This window comes from Salvelinus alpinus, chromosome 23 (genome assembly GCF_045679555.1).
Source record: "Salvelinus alpinus chromosome 23, SLU_Salpinus.1, whole genome shotgun sequence".
Taxonomy (NCBI): Eukaryota; Metazoa; Chordata; class Actinopteri; order Salmoniformes; family Salmonidae; genus Salvelinus; species Salvelinus alpinus.
This window is the reverse complement of record NC_092108.1, coordinates 31,190,758-31,214,359: the sequence shown is the minus strand read 5'-3', so window position 1 is coordinate 31,214,359 and position 23,602 is coordinate 31,190,758. Positions and strand designations below refer to the sequence as shown.

The 23,602-nt window shown below is 41.2% G+C and overlaps 1 protein-coding gene across 3 annotated transcripts in view; it reads left to right on the top strand.

Annotated features, from left to right (window-relative positions):
• Positions 1–23,602, top strand: part of LOC139550797 (tenascin-R-like) — a 118,272-nt gene that overhangs the window by 68,811 nt on the left and 25,859 nt on the right. For 2 of the 3 annotated variants that reach the window (XM_071361956.1, XM_071361955.1), the window contains 10 exons: positions 3,784–4,047; positions 5,245–5,360; positions 7,490–7,640; positions 10,917–11,186; positions 11,633–11,836; positions 13,013–13,102; positions 13,422–13,685; positions 15,627–15,893; positions 20,846–20,965; positions 21,610–21,753. In XM_071361956.1, coding sequence (XP_071218057.1) covers positions 3,784–4,047; positions 5,245–5,360; positions 7,490–7,640; positions 10,917–11,186; positions 11,633–11,836; positions 13,013–13,102; positions 13,422–13,685; positions 15,627–15,893; positions 20,846–20,965; positions 21,610–21,753 — 1,890 coding nt within the window. The remainder of the gene's footprint in view (positions 1–3,783; positions 4,048–5,244; positions 5,361–7,489; positions 7,641–10,916; positions 11,187–11,632; positions 11,837–13,012; positions 13,103–13,421; positions 13,686–15,626; positions 15,894–20,845; positions 20,966–21,609; positions 21,754–23,602) is intronic. The other variant, XM_071361957.1, reaches the window with a different exon arrangement.

Sequence of the window (23,602 nt, the reverse complement as noted above, 5' to 3'; positions counted from 1 at the left end):
GATAAACAGTCCCAAAACACTAAACTCTAATTACGCTTTCATAAGTTATTCGCTGCCCCGTAAAAAGAAGATCAGTCAAGCAGCGAGTCTGTTTGCTGTGAGCAATAATAAGTGAAATGGATGGAAACAGAAAACAGTGATGTGATGTGGTACTCAGCTGTGCTGTGGGGCATTGGCCTCATCATGCCAGAGTCCTGACCCTCCTGACCCTCAGTGTAGCTCAGTGCAGCGGTACAATGGTTCATTCCCATCCTCCCTCTGCTGATCCATCCAAATCAAATCAAACTGTATTTGTCACATGCAGCGAATACAACTGTGAAATGCTTACTTACAAGCTCTTTCCCAACAATGTAGAGTTAAAAAGTAAGAACATTTTGCTAAATAAAAAAGGAAATAGTAACACAATAAAATAACAATAACGAGGTTATATACAAGGAGTTCTAATACCTAGTCAATATGCAGCGGTACGAGGTAGTTAAGGTAATTGAGGTAATATATCCATGTAGGTAGGGGTAAAAGTGACTAGGCAATCAGGATAGATAAAAAACAGAGTAGCAGCAGCGTAGGTGAAAAGTGTGAAAGAGTGTGAAACTGTGTGTGTGCGTGCCTGCGTGTGTGTGTGGGGCGTTAATATGTATGTGTGTGTGTGTGTTTGGTGTGTGTGAGCATATGTAGTGTGTGTGAGTGTATTGGAGTATCAGTGTAGTATGTGTAAGTGGGTGGGTAGAGTCCAGTGCATAGACCCAGTGGAAGGGGGTCAATGCAAATTGTCCGGATAGCCGTTTGTTTAACTGTTTCGCAGTCTTATGGCTTGGGGGGTAGACTCTGTTCTCTGTGACTAATGAGAGGCAGATATACTGTAGGCCTTGTACTGGAGGGAGGGTCTGGCCTGTCTCAAAGACTGTGTCATAGTATTCATAGCTGATTTTGAAAAGGCCTTTGAATAGATTTGACTTGAATTTATATAAAAATGCCTGGACGATTTAAATTTTGGAGAATAGTAACCCCAGTTGTAAAATAGTAAATAATGACTACTTCTCAGACAGTACTGTCAAGGGGAGTTAAGCAAGGTTGTCCACTGTCAGCATATCTATTTATTATGGCCATCGAGATGTTATCTATTCAAATTTTATCCAAGAATAATATCAATGGGTTAGAAATACGGGGCTTAAAAACAAAGGTTGTCATTGTACACTGACTACATGTTTTCTTTTTCATTCGCAATTTGGGTCCCTGCACAGCCTCATAGAGGATCTAGATAATTGATCTAACCTCCCTGGATAACAACCTAACTATGATAAGTTTACCATATTACGTATTGGATCGATACTGTGTAGTTTACCAATAAAATGGTCTGATGGTGAAGTGGACATACTCAGTATTAATATCCCGAAAGAAAGAAACAATCTCACTACAATACATTTTAATAGAAAGTTAGAACTTGTTGCCATGGAAAGGTAAAAACCTGTCTATTTGTGGAAAAATCAACCATATTAAATTATGGTTGATTTTTCAGAGCCATATACTTATGGCTCTGCCTTAAATTAAATGAGCAAAAAATATGAAATAATCTCCAGAATATACAGTGCATTCGGAAAGTATTCAGACCCGTTGACTTTTTTCACATTTTGTTATGTTACAGCCTTATTATGAAATGTATTAAATCTACACACAATACCTCATAATTACAAAGCAAAAACAGGTATCTAGAAATTTTTGCAAATGTAAAAACGGAAATATCACATTTACATAAGTATTCAGACCCTTTACTCAGTACTTTGTTGAAGCACCTTTGGCAGCACTGGGAGAGCATCCTGACCAGTTGCATCACCACCTGGTATGGCAACTGCTCGGCATCCGACCATAAGGCACTACAGACGGTAGTGCGTACGGCCCAATACATCCCTGGGGCCAAGCTTCCTGCCATCCAGGACCTATATACTAGGCGGTGTCAAAGGAAGGACCAAAAAATTGTCAAAGACTCCAGTCACCCAAGTCATAGATTGTTCTCTCTGCTACCGCACGGCAAGCGGTACCAAAGTCTAGGTCCAAAAGGCTCCTTAACAGCTTCTACCCCCAATTCTGAACAATTAATCAAATGGCCACCCAGACTATTTACATTGACACTGTTTTTACACTGCTGCTACTCGCTGTTTATTATCTATGCATAGTCACTTTACCCATTACATGTACAAATTACCTCGACTAACCTGTACCCCCGCACATTGACTCGGTACAGCTACCCCCTGTATATAGCCTTGTTGTTGTTATTTTATTGTGTTACTTTAAAAAAAACTTTATATATATATTTTCTTAATTGAACTGCATTGTTGGTTAAGGGCTTGTAAGTAAGCATTTCTCTGTAAGGTCTACCTACACCTGTTGTATTCGGTGTGACAAATACAATTTGATTTGATTTAAATACGTAGAAACTATGAGAATGAAAAGGTTCAGAACTTTTGTGAAACATTACAGCACAGTTGAAAAATATATGGCATTTAGTAATCACTGGATGGTTTTCAGAACTAGATGGAAGGGGCTGAGTGTAGCTGAAGGGTGGGACTAAAAAGAAAGAAAAAAAAAGTAGTATATATGTATAGTATGTATACGCTGGAAGTAGAAGCCTAAGTATAGTCCATTAGTTTACTCCAATTAAGGGAGGGGTAGTAGGGTTAGGAAAAAATATAAATACAGATATATATGTATATGGGGGATTGGAAATTACATTCATAGAACCCACAATCTGTTGGCAAAATTAAAGCTTATCTACCCCCTAATTTAAAAAAAAATACAATAGTAAGACAGCATCTCAAATGGCATCCTATTCCCTTTATAGTGCACTACTTTTGACCAGAGCTCTATGGGTTTTGGTCAAAAGAAGTGCATTATAATTGACAATAGGGTGCCATTTGGGATGTACCCAAAGCCCTTCAGAAGAAATGTTGCGCTAAGCATATAAGCATTGGCTTCACGTGGAGACTCTCTTCATTCTGTTATAAGGCTTAGTTAATGTGCTCACTCCCTATACCCCATATCAATCACCTTACTACTGGTTCCCTTTTTTGTGTCTTACTTAAGACTGAATCTGGTCCATGCGATAAATCTTCCTAAGTGATGCCGCAGGATGCCGCTCCTCACTCCAGGGTCAGTCTCGAGGAGGAGGCAGGCTCGGCTCCATCTGTCGTGTGCGTGTGGAAGTAACTCAAACTCTTCCTCAAGTACCTCAACGGCTCCCCTAGGAGGGCTTAATGCTCCACCACCACCACCACCACTGAGCCCAATCTATAGAGGAAAGTCCCACACCACTAGCTGCCTTCAGGACAAGATCTGTTACTCACTCTCTCTGATTGAGCTGTAAACTTAAACACTCCTGTTTATGCAGGGCTTCATTTGCATTCTACACTCAAACCATCTCAGGCTTATGGCATGGCTCTGTCCCAGTTTCCCCCAAGAATATCAATCCCTTCCACAAATCCACTCTCATATACAAGCTTAGTTGTGGTAGTGGCACCACTGGGGTATTGTAAGTTAAAATGAACAGGTCTTGCACTGTTTGTTTCCTCTGCATTTTGGGTCACTTTGGGTGATTTCAACACACATTTGGAAGTCAAGTGCACATCAGAATGTGTTGTTTATACAGTACATGTGGGTCAAGTGGGACCTACTGTAAGTGAAAATAAGTAAGTCAGTCTTCACTGGCTACAGTAGGTGCAATATAATGCATGGAAGTTCAAGTTTGCAAGGTTTTGATTTCATACTATGCAAACAACATTTCATCTACAGTGGCTCCGGATCTGAACCTGCGTGTGCGGGGAGTGACAGAGCGTACCATTGACCTGGAGTGGGAGGGGTTGGTGTTGATGACAGACTACCTAGTCACCTACGTGGCCACCAGCCCAGGTGGGGTCCAGCTGGAGATCAGGGTCCCTGGGAACATCACCAACTGCAGTATTCCAGACCTGGAGCCTGGCATCGAGTACAACATTAACGTCTACGCTGTGCTCAACAACGTCATCAGTGTTCCTGCCAATGCTCAGGTATCAACCTGTGAGTACAACAGGCAGCCATTTTCTATTACTATTTTATTTGGGACCTCTGCTTAAGTTCTCCACAAGGTCCAATTTTTTTCTGCTTAGGTTGCCTTTCAGGTGTCAACCTGAGTACTACAACATACAGACATCCAGTTTCCACTTATCATACTTCTTCTTTTACAGGAAAGTGGTCTTAGAAGGTTTATTGTACCATCACAGACCGGGGAGGGATTTTTGATTTTGAATTGATTTATTAGGATCCCCATTCAGAACACTTGAAACTTTTCACACACAAAAGTGATTGCACTATGGAAGCTATGGAAAAAAAATGCTACTTGCCAGAATTGAAACATGTCACGTAAATTTTACCTACAAACAAAACAACCATTGTTATACTGTATACACTAGGCACCTTGTCCTCACCATTGAAATCTGGGCACTTAGGTTTTCCACAACAACAACGCAAAAACTCACACATACTTTCACAGACAAGTTTTGAGAAAAATCCTGTTGGAAGGAGGAGGCCCATCTTTGCCAAGAGGATGTGATTAGACTCTTGCCACCTGCTGGGTATAAATGCCAGATTGGCAAATTTCTGCAGGCTCTCAGTTTCCAGTCAATATTTCTCAGACATATGCAAAACTCTCACTCAGGCCCAGAATAGAACATGTTTATACAGTAAACATTCAATTATCTGTCACGGACTGATTGGGCCTTTGCTAAAAAATTACAACTCTCATCAGCAGGCAACACTCCTGGTTCTGATATTATCACTAATTTTGAAATGATCAAGTAAATAGAGACAGGAGTATGTTCATGCAATTATGCTCAAGTTTCTTTCTCTCTCCCTATAATATAATTATTAAGCTTTGCATAGTTCATTTTTTGCATAGTTATTTTATGTTTCATATGACTGATGTACTGTATCTGGACATGTTGTGTATTCATTATGTGTTTATAGCTCAAAGATGACCTAATGAAGAAACATTTTATATAGGGACCATGTAAACAATTACTGTATTAAACAGTTTGTTCAAAGGTAATGGATGTGCACCTGCTGCCTGGCCTGTTGTAGTCCACTAAAAAAGAAACTTTAGCCACAGGGTGAGGTCCTCTTCCCCCTGCCCCTATGCATGGAAAGCTCTGTAAAAAGGGAGATTTATTGAGCATACAGAAGATGGAGGGCTATAATACAGCTCTCCTTGCCTCAAAGATCTCTCAAATCCAGACGGTTTAGTCTTCAAATCCATCACAGAGACATCCGTGGAGGTGCAGTGGCAACCATTCTACTACTCGTTTGATGGCTGGGAAATAAGCTTCATTCCAAAGGTAAGGTTTCACCAACAGTGAGGACAGATATTTATTCAATACTGGCTACATCCTTAAACATTTGAATGAATGAATGTTGTTACAGTGTAGACATATTGTTACATACATTTGTTACATTTAACAGATGCCCTTATCCAGAGTGACTTACAGGAGCAATTGGCTACCTGCCATCCTATCTCTAGGATCCCCGACCATGCAGAAAATCTTTCTGCCTAGGGATTGGTGGAAAACTGGTTTGAATTTGAACAAAACAGAAGTTTGTATAAAACATTAATCAAAACCATACAAATGTTGACATCTACCTTACCTACAGTATTTCTGAAAGAAAAATGTATTCAAGAACAGCTTCCCGATAGAGATGAAAGAATTCAGGTTTGGCGATGTTCTGGGAACAGCAGTGTGGCACTGTACACAGCAGTATGCTGAACAACAACAACAAACACACTGTACAATAAAACCTGTCATTTTCAACTCAGTCTGCTTACATCTCAGGAGAGTTCCTTTTCAAATAGCAACATTATATTCCTATATTTATTACTACAACATTATATTGCAACATTATATTATATTTTTGATATGCCCATTCATGGTTAGATTTTTACTCTTGGATGGTAGAAATAGCGGAACATTTGGGGAGGGGATAGATGTTTTACCCTCCAACTTAAAGTCTACCAAATTAGATGATGGATTGCCCAAGGCTTATTGACGATTAGGTGGATCAGCAAGCAGGAGCCATTTTCAAACCCATAGCCATATTAGCTACAGGTTCAAAGTTAGGAGAGCTTTCCCTTTAATTCCCTCTATAAACACCAGGTACTCTTATCCTCAGTCCCTCTCTCTATAATTGGCTTTCTCCTTTAGGTGTTCCTAGCTAGGATGATAGAAGTTTGGCTGGGCTCAAGGACTTAAAGCTGGGGCTTTTAGATGAAAAGCATAAATGCCATGGAAACAAACTCGGGAAAGCTCTTTTGGAGGTGACAGACTATGAATACAAAGCGACATGGGAGTATTTGGGTCACAGTGCACTTTAATCTACATCATTGGGTGTGAGGCTGCCTACTACAGTAGACTCTGCTAGCTAGCTCCTTCTCCATAAGGGGTCTGAGTTCAAACTCAACGTCGTCACTTAGAAATCATATTAGAAGTCAGAGTCTCAACCCCTCTGGATTTAATCCAAAAGAAAAGATTAACAATAACGTAATGGATGTGAGCATAAAAGTGGCGGCTGGGGACAAACAAGAGTTCACAGTGCCAAAAGCACAAAGAGATGAGAGCTCGCCCACTGAGTCACCCCACACCAACAGCCTTTATCTGAGACAAAGTGACCCTGGAATTAATACTGTATATTCACCGTTATTTTTACCAAATATTATCATACCAATGTACTTATCAGGATGGTTCACTTCAGTCAGACAGTCAGCAGGTAGCCTAGCTGTTCGACCATTGGGCCAGTAACCAAAAAATCAACACATTACACTGCACCTATCAATCATCAACCTGTCAATCAAACATTGTGTACATCACACTTTTTACTAAGTCATTTAGCACAGAACTCTTAACAAGACCTGGAGATTAACCACCAAAAGAACAACCAACGCAAGCAGAATCATATTTATAGATGCCATAACTTGGTGCCCGTCAGAGCAGTGAGGGTTGAGTTTTATTCAGATCCTTCCTCTGCATAAACAGCTGTCTGGGGGAGTAGCTCACACTCCTCCATCAACAGCAGGTGGGATTGTTTACCTGTGTATGTATGAGAGGACCAGGGCCAGATTACCGAACAGGCACGAACGGGACTTTTTTGGGGTGGGAGGTTGTGGCTCCCCCTGGAGAATGGGGGCTCTCAGATAGCATATGATAGAAAAATGTGTAGAACTGAAGTAAATTTGATTTAAAACTGTCGGTGCCCCAAATGCAGTAGTAGAGGAGCCCAAGTGAAGCCAGAAAGTGTGTCCCAAATTGCACCCTGTTCCCTTTATAGTGCACACATTTTTACCAGAGCCTTATTGACCCTGGTCAAGAATAGTGGACTATATAGGGAATAGGGTTCCATTTGGAAACTATACTGTATATGACAAGAGGAGCCCAAGTGAAGCCAGAGGGTTCTGCCTGTCTGTGTTCTCTGACAGGACAATGATGGAGGGATGACAGCCCAGCTGCCCAGCACCATTACTTCATTCCACCAGACAGGCCTGAGACCAGGGGAGGAGTACACCGTCAACCTGGTAGCTCTCAGGGACCAGGGCCGCAGCCAGCCCGTATCCGCCATCGTCACCACATGTATGTATGGTTTCGTCGGTGATCCCATAAACCTCACAAATCCATCATTATCAAACTTCTATCTATCTACTATTATACATAAACATTCGGTTGTAGAAATATCCTTACTTGTGGGTGTTTGAGGGCGTAGACCTGTGGACGTCTCATTGTATGGCATCCATATTAGGAAGTCCCATAGTTTTCAGGCTAAACCATGTGTCACTGAAAATGAGTCTCTTTGCCTCTCATATGTTGTCTCTATATGTTCCAGTATCCCCACCCCATACCCTGTTCTCACCATGTGACAGTCTTTAGGCTAATCCGTGTAGCTCAGACAAAGACCACTCAAGATGGGGGAACTCACACATACAAATCTCACACACACCACATGCATCACACAGCTGAGACTAATTGAAAATGTCACCTTGACGAAGGCTTGGTCTGCCAGCAATTATGCACTTAATGTAAACTTCACCCAGGAATTCCTCAGAGTGACAGTTCCAGACAGTAGGATTAGATTCAATTGAACGTTTCCATAACAATTCAAATTACGTGTCCGCAGTGAAAACACCATTCATTTTCCAACCCTGGCCCACTGTCAGTTGTAATTAAGTAGGCATTCATAATTCATGAGCATTCATACATTTTTCAACATATCCACCCGCAGATACCTTATTGGATAAATAAAGACACATTTGAAGTCACTCAATTATTTCTGGGCGTAAAGATTTAGGCATCCTTCTTCGAGGAAAGAAAAAAAAGAAATCAATATCAAACTTCTGGTGAGGGAATGAGGGAATTAATTCTTGGCCAAGAATCTTGAAACCCCTTATGCGATCTTCAAGGAAACATCATACGCTCTCTTCTGTCAGGTTTGCTGCAAGAAGAGTTTCGCAGTCAGGTACAGTAGGTGTTCCAGGTGTTAATGTTTGGGTCAGAAGCATGGGATAGGTTTAGCTTCGTTACAAGGTCTGTTGAAGCAGCAGATGTTCCCTGCTGCAGCCTCAGTGAAAAACAAGTTAATTATAAGGAAAGCCAATTAGCACACTCTGAGAGACATGTGACTAATCAGACATGTGACTAATCACCACTCTGACATTGTTCCCTCCCAGAATGACAATGCTATAACATAAGTGTACTGTTCAGTAGATCTACACTGCAGCAAATGTTCCCCCACCTCCAATAATGTTTTTTTAATGCTCATATAGCCAACAGCATAATGTGTTTTTTTCCCCAGACGTAATCTAATTATTGTTGGATCCACACAATTGACATGGAAACAATTTGATTATTGGATGTATTTTCAGTAGCTATTTCTATAACGCCCCAAGTCTCTTGTGTTGTTTTACATGGTCAGCAATTAATTAACTGCATTCACTGCCAACACCTTCATTTTACCTTTCTAAATGTGATTCAAATTTCAGAAAGGCACTCACATGGTATAGCTGGTATATATTCTTGCAGGTGCATAGGAACAAAGCGATAATTTCAAAGAAAAGTGAAACCTGCACACTGCTCTTCCTAGTATCACTTTCTCTTAAGCTTACGTTTCTAAATGTGCAAATCAGTGTTTTTGTATCAATTCTGGTGCTGTTTGGTACACAACTAGACATGACTACCTCATGTCGTATTAGTGTGAATTGTACATACATTACCAATCAAAAGTTTGGACACACCTACCCATTCAAGGACTTTTCTTTATTTTAACAATTTTCTACCTTGTAGAAAAATAGTGAAAACATCAAAACTATGAAATAACACATCATGTGGTAAACCAAAAAGTGTTATACAAATCAAAATATATTTCACATTTGAGATTCTTCAAAGTAGCCACCATTTGCCTTGATGACAGCTTTGCACACTCTTGACATTCTCTCAACCAGCTTCACCTGAAATGCTTTTCCAACAGTCTTGAAGGAGTTCCCACATATGCTGAGCACTTGTTGGCTGCTTTTCCTTCACTCTGCAGTCCAACTCATCCCAAACCATCTCAATTGGGTTGAGGTCGGGTGATTGTGGAGGCCAGGTCATCTGATGGAGCACTCCATAACTCTCCTTCTTTGTCAAATAGCCCTTACACAGCCTGGAGGTGTGTTGGGTTATTGTCATGTTGAAAAACAAATGAAAGTCCCACTAAGTACAAACCAGATGGGATGGCGTATCGCTGCAGGATGCTGTGGTAGACACGCTGGTTAAGTGTGCCTTGAATTCTAAATAAATCACAGACAGTATCACCAGCAAAGCACCCCCATACCATCACACCTCCTCCATGCTTCACGGTGGGAACCACACATGCAGAAATCATCCGTTCACCTACTCTGCGTCTCATAAAGACATGGCGGTTGGAACCAAAAATATCAAATTTGGACTCATCAGACCAAGGACAGATTTCCACCGGTCTAATGTCCATTGCTCGTGTTTCTTGGCTGAAGCAAGTCTTCTTCTTATTGGTGTCCTTTAGTAGTGATTTCTTTGCAGCAATTCGACCATGAAGGCCTGATTCACACAGTCTTCTTTGAACAGTTGATGTTGAGATGTGTCTGTTACTTGAACTCTGTGAAGCATTTATTTGGGCTTCAATTTCTGAGACTGGTAACTCTAATGAACTTATCCTCTGGAACAGAGGTAACTCTGGGTCTTCCTTTTCTGTGGCGGTCCTCATGAGAGACAGTTTCATCATAGCACTTGATGGTTTTTGTGACTGCACTTGAAGAAACGTTCAAAGTTCTTGACATTTTCCGGATGACTGACCTTCATGTCTTAAAGTAATGATGGACTGTCGTTTCTCTTTGCTTATTTGAGCTGTTGTTGCCATAATATGGACCTGGTCTTTTACCAAATAGTGCTATCTTCTGTATACCACCCCTACCTTGTCACGACACATCTGATTGGCTCAAACGCATTAAGAAGGAAAGAGAATTCACAAATGAACTTTTAACAAGGCACACCTGTTAATTGAATTGCATTCCAGGTGACTACCTCATGAAGCTGGTTGAGAGAATGCCAAGAGTGTGCAATGCTGTCATCAAGGCAATGGGTGACTACTTTGAAGAATCTCAAATATAAAATATTTTTTGATTTGTTTAATACTTTTTTGTTTTCTACATTATTCCATGTGTTATTCCAAAGTGTTGATGTCTTCACTATTGTTATACAATGTAGAAAATAGAAACAATAAAGAAAAACCCTGAAATGAATAGGTGTCCAAACTTCTGACTGGTAATGTATGCTAACTACCCATATGGATCTCTAGATCATGAACCCTGTCTCCATATTTATCTATGCTATCCCTTACAGTGATTGATGGGCCGACTCAGCTGATAGTGCGTGACGTCTCGGACACGGTGGCCTTCGTGGAGTGGACCAATCCCAAGGCTAAGATCGACCAGATAGTACTGCGTTATGGTCTGGTGGGGGGGGACGGGCCTAAGACCACCTTCCGTCTGCAGCCCACACTCAGCCAGTACTCCCTGCAGGTGCTGAGACCAGGCTCGCGTTACGAGGTGTCCATCAGTGGTGTTCGCAAGGGCAATGAGAGTGGAACCATCTCCACAGAATTCAGTACCGGTGAGGACCGTCAAAAACAGCTGGACCATACAACCAGCCGCTTCTATATCATTGTGCATGCCATGTTTGATGGATTAAGTCTATTTCATGTGAACACAAACAGCACTGTACACATAACTCGACATCCTTCAAATATACTGTACTATTTGTTAAGCTCTTTACATTTTCACAATGTCTTCCATTACAAATACATGAAAGAATGCCAAACATGTAGGCCTACTGGCATGCTTTTTAAAGATGTATTCAGGGCAGAAACAATACCAGTCATAGCCATCTAAATAAGTGTAGCTTTGAATGTATTATTTTAAAATCTATTATTATCTATAATGATTTTCTATTTCTATGGTCATATCATCCTGTTTTACTATCTGACTGACTGATGAAACTGCATGTGGAAACCATGTCCCACTTCTGATGATTGGTCTCAGTGGCCCCAACATTGTCAGTTCTGTTGTTCCTCTCAGAGATCGACGCACCCAAGAACCTGCAGGTGCTGTCCAAGGCCTCCACCACCCTGGAGCTGGAGTGGGACAACAGCGAGGCGGAAGTAGAGGGGTACCAGGTGGTCTACAGCACCCTGGCAGGGGACCGGTACGAGAAGGTCATCGTTCCACGCAACGATGGACCCACCAGCAGAACCACACTCACAGGTGGGGATAACTTTAGTTCATGTTACACCTCTGTTTTTAGGACAAATAATATAATGTGGGGCCTCCGAAGTTGCAGAGTGGTCTAAGGCACTGCATCACAGTGCTGAGGCACCACTACAGCCTCGGGTTCGATCCCAGGCTGTGTCACAGCCGGTCATGACCGGAAGCCCCATGGGGCGGCACATAATTGGCCCAGCGTTGTCTGGATTAGGGGAGGGTTAGTCCGGGGGCCATTTCCTTGGGTCATTGTGCTCTAGCAACTCCTTGTGGCGGGCTGGGTGCCTGCAAGCTGACTACGGTTGGGAGTTGGATGGTGTTTGCTTTGACACATTGGTGCAGCTGGCTTCCGGATTAAGCGAGCAGTGTGTTAAGAAGCAACGCGGCTTGGCAGGTCATGTTTCGGAGGATGCATGACTCTCAACCTTGGTATCTCCAGAGTCCTTTGGGGAGCGATAGGATAAGATCATAACTACCAATTGGATATTACGAAAAAGTTGGTAAAAAAAATATATAAGATAACGTTCATGCTTTACTATAGTGTAATATGATCAGGACGTCTGTTGAATAACTGAGCGAGATTCTAATGTCGTGGATTTTATTAAAATGTTTATCAAAGTACTGATAGGTTTCCAGACATGAGTTTTCAGATGTCTGTCTTCAGGTGTCTTATGTAAAGCGAATATCAGAATAAGGGAAAGCATTGTCTGCGGGATGACAGCTGTCAATGCTTTCCTCTCTCCATTTCTGTAACCTTATAAGATCACTGATGTAATAGCGATTTTTACTTTACTGATTAATTATGCGGTTGAAAAAAGGTTAACACAAATCTTAAGAAAACATATTGATGAACAGGGTATTTGGCAAGCCCTTCATTATTAATGCAGTTTTTAATAGGCAGGTCTGTAAGGCTCCATCTGCTTGCTAATTCTTTCTCTTTAATATCATCATACTGTATTGTCCGCCAGGGTATTGCATGGAGAGATTCATTCACATCACCAGCTAATGTTTAATCGTTTTCTATTCACATACTAATTAAAATCAATAGTTGGCCCGGTGTCTTGTGTCTCTCATCGTCCATCTGTCATACTCTCATACACACTCTCTTTCTCCCTCGCTCTCTCTCCCTCTCTCTTCCTCCCTTTCTCTACCTCTCTCTTCCTCCCTCTCTACCCACAGACTTGTTGCCAGGTACAGAGTATGGCATTGGTATTTCGGCCATGCTTGGCACCAACCAGAGTTCTCCTGCCACAATGAACGCCAGAACTGGTAAGTGAGTTAATCACCTGGCTCATCTGTGCTAATCAGTGATCACCACCATGTTCTCTTTTGTTTTGTTTGTTTGAATTTCATTGAAGCATGAAAAAACCGCGTCAAAATATAATTTACTGTACATGCGTTTATTTATAGGCTATGCAAATGAGTCTAGGTACAGTATGTGTATTTTTGTATCTTTGTTTTATTAGCTGCACTAAATCAAATTCCTAACAACTTCGGTTGGTATGGCAGTAAAGTATTTAATCTTAAATAAAAATATGTTTATTTGTATGTTGATTATACTTGAACTACTCTTTACTGTGTGTTTCAGGTCTAGATGTCCCCATGGACCTGACTGTGACGGCGTCCACAGACAACACCATCACCCTGCTGTGGGGGGTGGTCCAGGGGCCTATCGACCACTACATGGTCACCTACACCTCCTCCTCTGGGCTGACCATGGAGGTTACTGTCCCCAAGGACGTGACCACCACCACTCTCAATGACCTGGAGCCAGGCACAGAATACACCATCACTGTAGCTGCCCAGAGAGGCAGGCAGCAGAGCACTGCAGCCACCATCGATGCCTTCACAGGTACTGTAACTGTATTGTACAAAGGCCAAGTAAGTGACATAACTGACATCACATTGTACTATTATTAATAGCAGAGCTAGAAGTAGTCTAACCATATAAACAGCATTTACACCATGAGTTAACAGGTCAGAGGTTATTTCCCCTTCTAGGGATTATTTTGGTCTCTGGTCAAAAGTAATGCACTATTCCATTTAGCTATTCCATTTAGGACACAACCTGTACTGTATCTGCACATGTACCAGTTCCAGGAACCTGAAAATATATTGTATTATTAGATTAATAAAATATGTAGTCTATTAATAACAATTTATTTTCAAATACATTGGTTAAAGGTCAGTTTATTCAGTGAATCTCCCACATCACTATACCCGAACAGGCAATTATGAGCTGAAGTGTAGAAATGACTGCTGCACTAGAGAATAGGCTTGCTTTGCATGCAATGTGGAACTACTGTTGGGAAGGTGAATACAAATCAAGCTATTAGGTAGTGTCAATCTTTGATGTAACAATTCATGTAAATAATTCACAGTTAGCTAACGTGCTCATTACATGTGCTTGCTAATCGCATCACCATCCTTCATCCATTCATCTATGCAGCAGAGAAAATATATTATTTATTGCTTTTTTTTTCTTCACTCCATTTATCTTTCCTGTCCCTCTTTTCTTCACACTCCTGTACATCTGTCTACATCAGGCAGCAAGCTGTCTTGGTAGTCTTCATCTTTCCATTGCTTCTTGTTTTGACAACACACGCCTTTCAGCGTCTTTTATTGGTGAATCTTTCAAAAACAGCCAAGCCTTGTTGACGGACGTTTTTTCATCCCATCTCTACTGTAAACATTGACATCCTTCTTTCCCTTTGTGTTCATCATCATTCCATTGTCACTGGTCTCCTACTCTGTGTGTCTGTCGTCTTCAGCTCTTCACATCCATATCACGTCTCACTGAGAGGGAGAGAGCCTCCAGAGAGATCTGTCCATTATTGACCAGACATGCCATCCACTGACTGACTGACTCTCCCCTGCCATGAATGCCTCTAAACAAACAGTCAACTGACTGACTGACTCTCTCCCTGCCAAGCCTGCCAATGAACCAGCATCCACTGACTGACTGTCACCTGGATTGCCTGCTTCTGAACCAACCATAAACTGACTGACTCTCCCCTGCTATGCCTGTCTCTGAACCATACATCCACTGACTGACTGACTCTCCCATGCTATGCCTGTCTCTGAACCATACATCCACTGACTGACTGACTCTCCCATGCTATGCCTGTCTCTGAACCATACATCCACTGACTGACTGACTCTCCCCTGCTATGCCTGTCTCTGAACCATACATCCACTGACTGACTGACTCTCCCCTGCTATGCCTGTCTCTGAACCATACATCCACTGACTGACTGACTCTCCCATGCTATGCCTGTCTCTGAACCATACATCCACTGACTGACTGACTCTCCCATGCTATGCCTGTCTCTGAACCATACATCCACTGACTGACTGACTCTCCCATGCTATGCCTGTCTCTGAACCATACATCCACTGACTGACTGACTCTCCCATGCTATGCCTGTCTCTGAACCATACATCCACTGACTGACTGACTCTCCCATGCTATGCCTGTCTCTGAACCATACATCCACTGACTGACTGACTCTCCCATGCTATGCCTGTCTCTGAACCATACATCCACTGACTGACTGACTCTCCCATGCTATGCCTGTCTCTGAACCATACATCCACTGACTGACTGACTCTCCCATGCTATGCCTGCCTCTGAACCAGCCATTCACTGACTAACTGACTGTCCTTTGCCTGCCTGCCTCAGAACCCCAGCACCACCAGCCATATTGACAGCAGATTATCAAATCAAATAAATGAAAATGAAATACAGCCCTTTATGACCATGCAGCTGGTGTCTTTGACCTTTGACTTTCAGGCTTCAGCCCTGTCATTGCGCTTTACTTGTCTGACATCACGTGGGACTCGGTGACGGTGGCATGGAGCGCCCCGGCCCCACCCGCAGACCTTTACATCCTCAGCTACAGCTCTGAGGATGGCACTGACACCTCCAAGGTCACCCTGGACGGATCCAAGACCCGGTCCTCTGTGGAGGGTCTCCTGCCCTCCACACAGTACACAGTCAGCCTTATCACCATACAGGGAGAGGTGACGTCTGAAGCTGTCACAGCCACGCTCACCACAGGTAGGCTACTTATTGTATCTCTGCAAGGGAGACTCTTATCTCCCTCACTAACTTCAAGCACCAGCTGTCAGAGCAGCTCACAGTTCATTGCACCTGTACATAGCCCATCTGTAAATAGCCCATCCAACTACCTCATCCCCTTACTGTATTTGGTTATTTATTTTGCTCCTTTGCACCCCAGTATCTCTACTTGCACATTCATCTTCTGCACATCTATCACTCCAGTGTTTGATTGCTATATCGTAATTACCTCGCCACTATGGCCTATTTTATTGCCTTAACTCCCTTATCTTCCCTCATTTGCACACACTGTATATATACTTTTTTTCTACTGTATTATTGACTGTACACTTGTTTATTCCATGTGTAACTCTGTGTTGTTGTATGTGTCGAACTGCTTTGCTTTATCTTGGCCAGGTCGCAGTTGTAAAAGAGAACTTATTCTCAACTAGCCTTCCTGGTTAAATAAAGGTGAAATAAAAAAATTAAATAAAAAAGGGAAACAGGGTTGTATTCATTAGTCACCAAATGGACGAAAACAGACTGAGACAGGGAGAGACTACCTAAACTTGTCCAATGACAAAAAAGTTTTGCTACGGTGTGTCCTATTGCATACAACCCAGAACTATGCTGAAGGTTCACATGGTTCAATATGGGTCATTCAGGGACAACAACAACACTAAACGACTGACTAATGCAAAACTGCTGCAACGTCGTATACATTGATTGACCACACTCACCACAGGGTGCATTGATGTCTGATTTGGGCTGACGGTTTGCTGACACAAGACAGTTGCTAATGAAGGACAGCATTTTCCCATACTTAGACTTTCCTGTACAAACTTCTCATACTTAGGATATCAATCATATCAATCATTCAATCAATCAATCAAATGTATTTATAAAGCCCTTTTTACATCAGCCGATACACGTCCCATTGTACATGCTGTACATGCTTGGAGTTTGTTGTGGTTTGTTCTGTTTGTCAGCAAGTAGTCTAGGTCCAGAAGAGAACACCACCCAGACACTTTTATGGCATGTCTCTTGCTCATTAAGATTATTACACTCCCAGCTGCACTACTGATGAAACACAGAACCACCTTTCATTTCTTTATTAATGCTTCTGTGTGTAATCCTCTCTTAATTACCCCTGCTTGAACGTGGAGGTGTCGGGAATATTCAGCTGTCGCATCAGCAGGCTGTTACTCACAGTCGCAGCTGCCAAGTAAAAGGAAATATGTTTTGTCTGAGGAGGACCGGACAACTCTATAAACACTATGGAGCCACCTGCATACTGCCGTCTGATTACTGCTCTTGTTATTGTGTTGCTATTTTCAGCTTGTTTTTATCAAGACACGTTATTATATGCAAATGAACCACAGGGTTGGTGGGCATGCTGTGGTGCCTGGCTGTCTTTGAAGGTTGACATATTTCTTTATGTTTTCAAGTGGCACTTCTTATGCTAAGTCTGAATCACGGGATGACAACATGTTTACTGTACCATATGTTGTAGTGCAACACATAGGATGCATCCAAAATGGTACCCTATTGAGTGCACTACTTTTGACCAAGGTCCATAGAACTTTGTTCAAAAGTAGTGCACTATATAGGGGATACATACATAGGTGAATGCAGGTTAGACTTGTACTATAGAAGCAAATCACATTGCTGCATTCTGTCTTCAGTTTCCCCACATTATGTCACATGAATATTTAGTTTAAATTCAGAGCTATAACAGCAGCATTGCTGATTGGAAAATAAATTTAAGAAATAGGCATTCGCCACTGTTTCATACTAGCAAAATTTAAATGAAGCTGAAGCCTAACTTATGAATTGTCCTCAATGTTGGTGAATAATATTCGTTATTGTAATGGAAATGGGAGGTTGGGGGTGTTGGTTTTACAAAAAACAATTATGTGTTCTGTCCACAACAGTAGAGAGAACCAATCCCTCTATCCATCCCTTCCATAATGGATGCCAACCTTATAAGTCTCTTTAATTAAGAGTCTATTGCCGCACCTGTTCGCACCTGAGCATCAATCTAAGTAACATAATAAAAAAATCCCCATCAAAATCCATCCGTTTAAGCTAGAGATATCAGGTTTTTGCCTGGGCTGCGTCTCAATCCGCCACATCTGCATATGTTGGCCGAGCTACAGCGGTGTTTGTCAGACCATGAGACATTGCGAATATCGGTCTTCTCACTAAAACGTCTGTAGCGTCCAAATGGAAAGGGGGAGACTCTCAGGAACATGATGGTGTTCTCTGTTGTACTCTACGACCCCCACAAGTGTCATGGGACTCGTCTGAAGGTAACCCATACAAACAAATGGTGGTAGTATTGTGTCAACAAAAATAAGGGGTTAAATGTGTCCAAAAAAACAAAACATTTCCTGAGCTTTCTTATATCTCCTAGATATAGGACATACACTTCAAAACCTTATTATGTCTTTTTTTCCATTTATGAATGTGTTATTCAATGTGTTTCTATGGGCCATAGTAGTAAAGGCCAAATTCAATATTTTATCAAATAAATTCACTGTAGCACATTCAGAGTATCCAAAATATCCAAAATATTTCAAATTAAATTAAATAAAAAAACACTTTCTGTTTGTCATAGATGGATGTAATTAATATGAGATGCAAGGCGAAGTCCTAGCGAGTTCGGTAAGCCAAGCTCTGTGGGACGTTCACAGAGATGGGGGCAGATGTTTTTATCAAGAGAAACCATTAGAAAATATGCACATTTTCTCTCACAAAACATACAACTATGTATTTTACAGTGATAAGGAAGGTGAAATCTTATAGTCATTTTATAATTTGATTATACTATATTTAGAAAGCATAAAGGTAATTTCAAGCCTACAGTTTTATTGAATAGAAAATACATCATATAACATGTATCATATTTTCATATTTGTATCATATTTGTACTGTGTACTTGAGCTTGTGTCCTCAAAAGTGACTACACCTCAACAATTTATAACAATGTTTTCCAGAAAGGTGATATTTTAATATTTATTTGAGTGTGCAACATGACTAGTTATTGTTTATGGCCCTCTCATGATAAATAATTACTTTTGGTGAATACGTAGATTACATTTTCAATTACATTTAGTTACATTTAACTGGTTAGTACCCTCCATTCCCCAACGGCTTAGACTTTTAGAGGTTAACTGTTTGCTCACATGGTCCCTGGTAACCTTTGCTGCCGCAGCAGTAATGGCTCAGGGGACAGAAACAAATTATGAACTAATCCCTTATGGGCAACAGCACTTGATCACAATGCAAATATCCATGGCTGTTCTCCTGGCTCCGGCCAGCTCAGCATGCTATGTACCTACATATTTTATAATGTACCTAATGTGCAGGATAAACACCGTGCTTCTTACACTATGAGAGGAAAATGTGTTGGTTTTATCAATAAATAAGTGTGTGTATATACGCTTCATTTAACTTCCACTGCCCTCCAAAAGTTGCTGAATTTCCTCTTCACTTCAGTGTCCTCAATTCAGCCACCTTGGTTGGAAAGAGAGGTAGTGGCAGTATTCTCTTGAAACCCTTTCCTTTCATATACGGAAAGCATAGACTTCAAAGTGCTGAAATATATTGAACACACGGAGGTAGCAGCTTCGTAAGAAGGTTAAGTTAAATGTCAAGAGCGTCTTGTATGAGTGTATAGTGTGAGTCTAAATAGCTCTCTCCACTCACAGTCCGTCTTTCCGTATTCAGGTTGAAAATGACTGATTTTATCATTGATAAGCACCTAAATTGGAAAACAGTGGCTTTACTGTAACATGCTATACAGGATATCAGAGCTCAGGTTCTCCACTTCACATCGCTTTATTGGTTTTGACTGACAGCTGTTATAAACTTGAGCCCAGGATGCGACAAGAAGATGCCCCCATCCCACTAATTAGGCTACTTTTGCACATTTGTTGTTGTCTGAGGAGGGAAATGCTGTAAATTGAGAGGAGTCGATGTGTTCTGAAAGATGAGATGTTGAGCATCATAATAAATACCGCTTTGATGTCCTACCACACACACATGACTCCAACTGTGCACTTAACATTTCCATATGAAAACTATGTTTGATCCATAGTTACAAGGATGACATACGTTATACCCTGTGTTGTCCTGAACAGAATGAGCCTATGTTTGTCATATTGTGATGAAAATTTGCCAGGGAAAACGCACTTGAATGCACTCATGACTCCATTCTACGCCCACCAAAATTACAATTTCTTTGTTTGAAGTGCCTTTTGAAAGCCTAACACTGTACGATTGTATTTTAAAATGTAGCTAGCCACATTGCTAATAGAATAAGCTTTGAAATGATGTCCACCTGACCCAGATTGCGATTTAATGGAACGTTTTTGGATTGAGTAAACAACAACAGTAATTGTGTAATGGTGGGGATGCAGGGCTGTGTTCCAAACAAAACAATTACAAGTGTGCTTGTTTCAGTTCCTCAATGGCAAAGCTATGAGAGTAAAAAAAAAAAAAAAAAGTATAGCTGAAAGCTCTTTACCTTAGTCATAAAAGAGCATTGAAATTACTTAGGAACTGTGCAGTTTGGAGAGGTGTGTGGCCACTTGAAGGCACCAGTTAGACCTCTCACTCAAACCCTTGTAATCGTTTTTCCGTATCTTGCACCTTCTCCAAAATGTAAATTATGTTACTGAATGTATCCAGAGTATTTTCAGATTTCGTTACTAAGAAATGCTGTGAAAAGTACAGGAAATGTAAAATGCACATACAGTAAAATCAACATTGTAATGTTTGGATTCAGTCTTGTGTCAGGTGAACTGTTGTGTCTTCACCTTTGGTCTGATAATTTCACCATAATCTCCAAAGTGTTCTCTCAATTGCTATGGTTTTTAGAGTTATTCAATTTGGCCCAATTTCGACAAGTGTAAGGGGTTAACATGTACTATTATTCTCTGTCGTAGGAATGGACCCACCTAAAGAGATGACTGTGTCATATGTCACTGAAGACTCTGTCATCATATCATGGTTGAGACCTTTTGCCGCCTTTGACTATTACAAGATGTCCTACCAATCAGCAAGAGGTAGGCTAAGACATGTTTTAATTGAAAAGTTACTTAAAGGCCCAGTGCAGCCATTTTGATCCTAATATCAAATAATTCTGGGTAACAATTAAATAACTTACTGGAATAGTTTTCCATTCAATGGTCAAAAAGAAACAAAAATAGCTTTTTTAGCAAAAAAAAATTACATTTCTCAAGCAAAATGTTTGTCAAGACTGTCTGGGAGTGGTCTGTGTGTGGAGGGGAAGGGTGCCAAAAAGGTGCTTTAAACACAGTGTGGATCAATCCACCAGAGCGGAGGGGCTTAATGGGAGGTATATGTAAACTGAAAACGAGTTATTATTGGCAGAAAGGTTTGGAACTTGCTTTGTTATTGGTCTATCGCCCACCAGGCAAGCCAAAACTCCATCTGTGCAAAACATGCTGATTAGAAGGTCCTGTGTAGATTGTATTTTCAACCAGCAACTATTGGGGAAATAAAACTGATCACTTTTTCCACCCCTTTACAGTGTTAGTTTCCTCAGTTGAAAATGTGAAATTTGACTGCACTGGGCCTTTAAATAAAATACCAAACTGTTATTCCATGGTCTCATGGAGGAAAGATAGCATGACAGCAGTAACAGTGCGAAATGAGATTAAAATACTTTTTATTTCATTTTCCTCAGGGCGAGTGGACAGCATCGTGATTGACAACGACGTGACCAACTACACCCTGTCCAGCCTCCACCCGGCAACAGAGTATGAGATCAACCTGAACGCCGTGAGGGGAAGCCAGGAAAGCAAGTCCATCACCACCAGTGTCTTCACAGGTCAGTATGGTCCCCATAAGGAGCAAACTTCGATATCAGCCACAATGCCACTATGCCCCTGTACATTTTTACTGGTCCAAATGTACATTGTATTATATCATTTTTGTATCCACATTCCACTCCACATATTATTCCATATACTACACCAAATGTTTTGGTACCCCTCACCCCTTACTATCTCAGCCACAATGCCACTATAGAAAGTGACTATGTAAAGGGACTGCACAATTTGTCAAATGTTTTTGCTCCAAAAGTCAATGCACACATTGTGTACACATTGTATTTATGGAATCTTTGTCTGCACATCCTGCACAATTCTACAGAACAACTAATGCAATTCTGTTTTGTTCAATAATTTAGCTTGTATACAAAAATGATAGCTAGCCTTGTTATTATATGTCTGCGCCTAGGGGTATGAGATGGGGGGACAAAATGTTCTGGAGTCAGACATTGCCTATTTAAAAGATAAATGGAATGTTCTGTCTTTTCAGTGAATTTTATTCCTAGTACCAACTCTGTGGAGCGCTCACATCGCCAGCTGCACACTGAGAAATTGTGTTCCAACACAGACATACAGACAGTAGAATACTGTCTGGCTACCTGCCTCTCATTGCTGCCGCAGTGAATGTAGTTACTGTTACCCCCTTTACCTTATAATTGGTAGCCTCTCCTCCTATCTGTCTCTGCATTTCCTATATCAGCCAGTCAGTTAGTCAGATAGACCTCTCAGCATTGATCTGTGTGAGATGTGAGATATATTTCACTGCTAGTGAACCACCAGAGAGAGGTGTGTAGGCTGCAGCAGCTCCTCTGTGTGTGAAGTGAACTCCACTAACCTGGGCTAACCAGCTCTCTACTGCATGCATAATCATCCAGCTGATCCTGAAGTGCACCACCGCATACTGATGAGCCAGTTAGAGATTTCTGCTCCAAAATCAGCAGGCTCATAACTAGAGAAGAGAGACAGAAGAGAGAGACAGACAGAGAGAGAGACAGAGAGAGATGGATAGAGTGAGAGGTAGAAAGAGCACAATTCATGTGCTGCTCTCCACCTTTAAAGCGGAAGAAAGTGCTCTGCATTTGCCAACTCTTCTTATAATGAAGCAGGGCCTGTGGTGCTGCTACTGTAATAGCTCCAGAGGATAGCATGGAGAAATAAATGCCAGAGTGGCATCATTAAATTCATTTAAGGATTGGACCCTTTTTTTCAATTTTAGCCTAAAATGACATACCCAAATCTAACTGCCTGTAGCTCAGGAGCTGAAGAATATGCATATTCTTGATAACATTTGAAAGGAAACAATTTGAAGTTTGTGGAAATGTGAAATTAATGTAGGAGAATATAACACATTCGATCTAGTAAAAGATAATACAAAGAAAAAAATATGATTTTTTTTCTTCTTCATCTTTGAAATGAAAGGCCAATGTATGACTTAGGAATCTAGGCGCAATTTAGATTTTGGAAGCAGTGTTTGTGCAAAGTTTTAGACTGATCCAATGAACCATTGCATTTCTGTTCAAAATGTTGTATCAAGACTGCTCAAATGTGCCTAATCGGTTTGTTAATACATGTTCAAGTTCATAACTGTGCACCCTCCTCAAACAATAGCATGGCATTATTTCACTGTAATAGCTACTGTAAATTGGACAGTGCAATTAGATTAACAAAAATGTAAGCTTTCTGCCCATATCAGTTATGTCTATGCCCTGGGAAATGTTCTTGTTACTTACAACCTCATGCTAATCACATTACCCTACGTTAGCTCAACCGTACCGTGGGGGGGACACCGATCCTGTAGAGGTTTTAATTTATTTGTATTGTATTTTTTGTCTCACTTGAATAGAATAC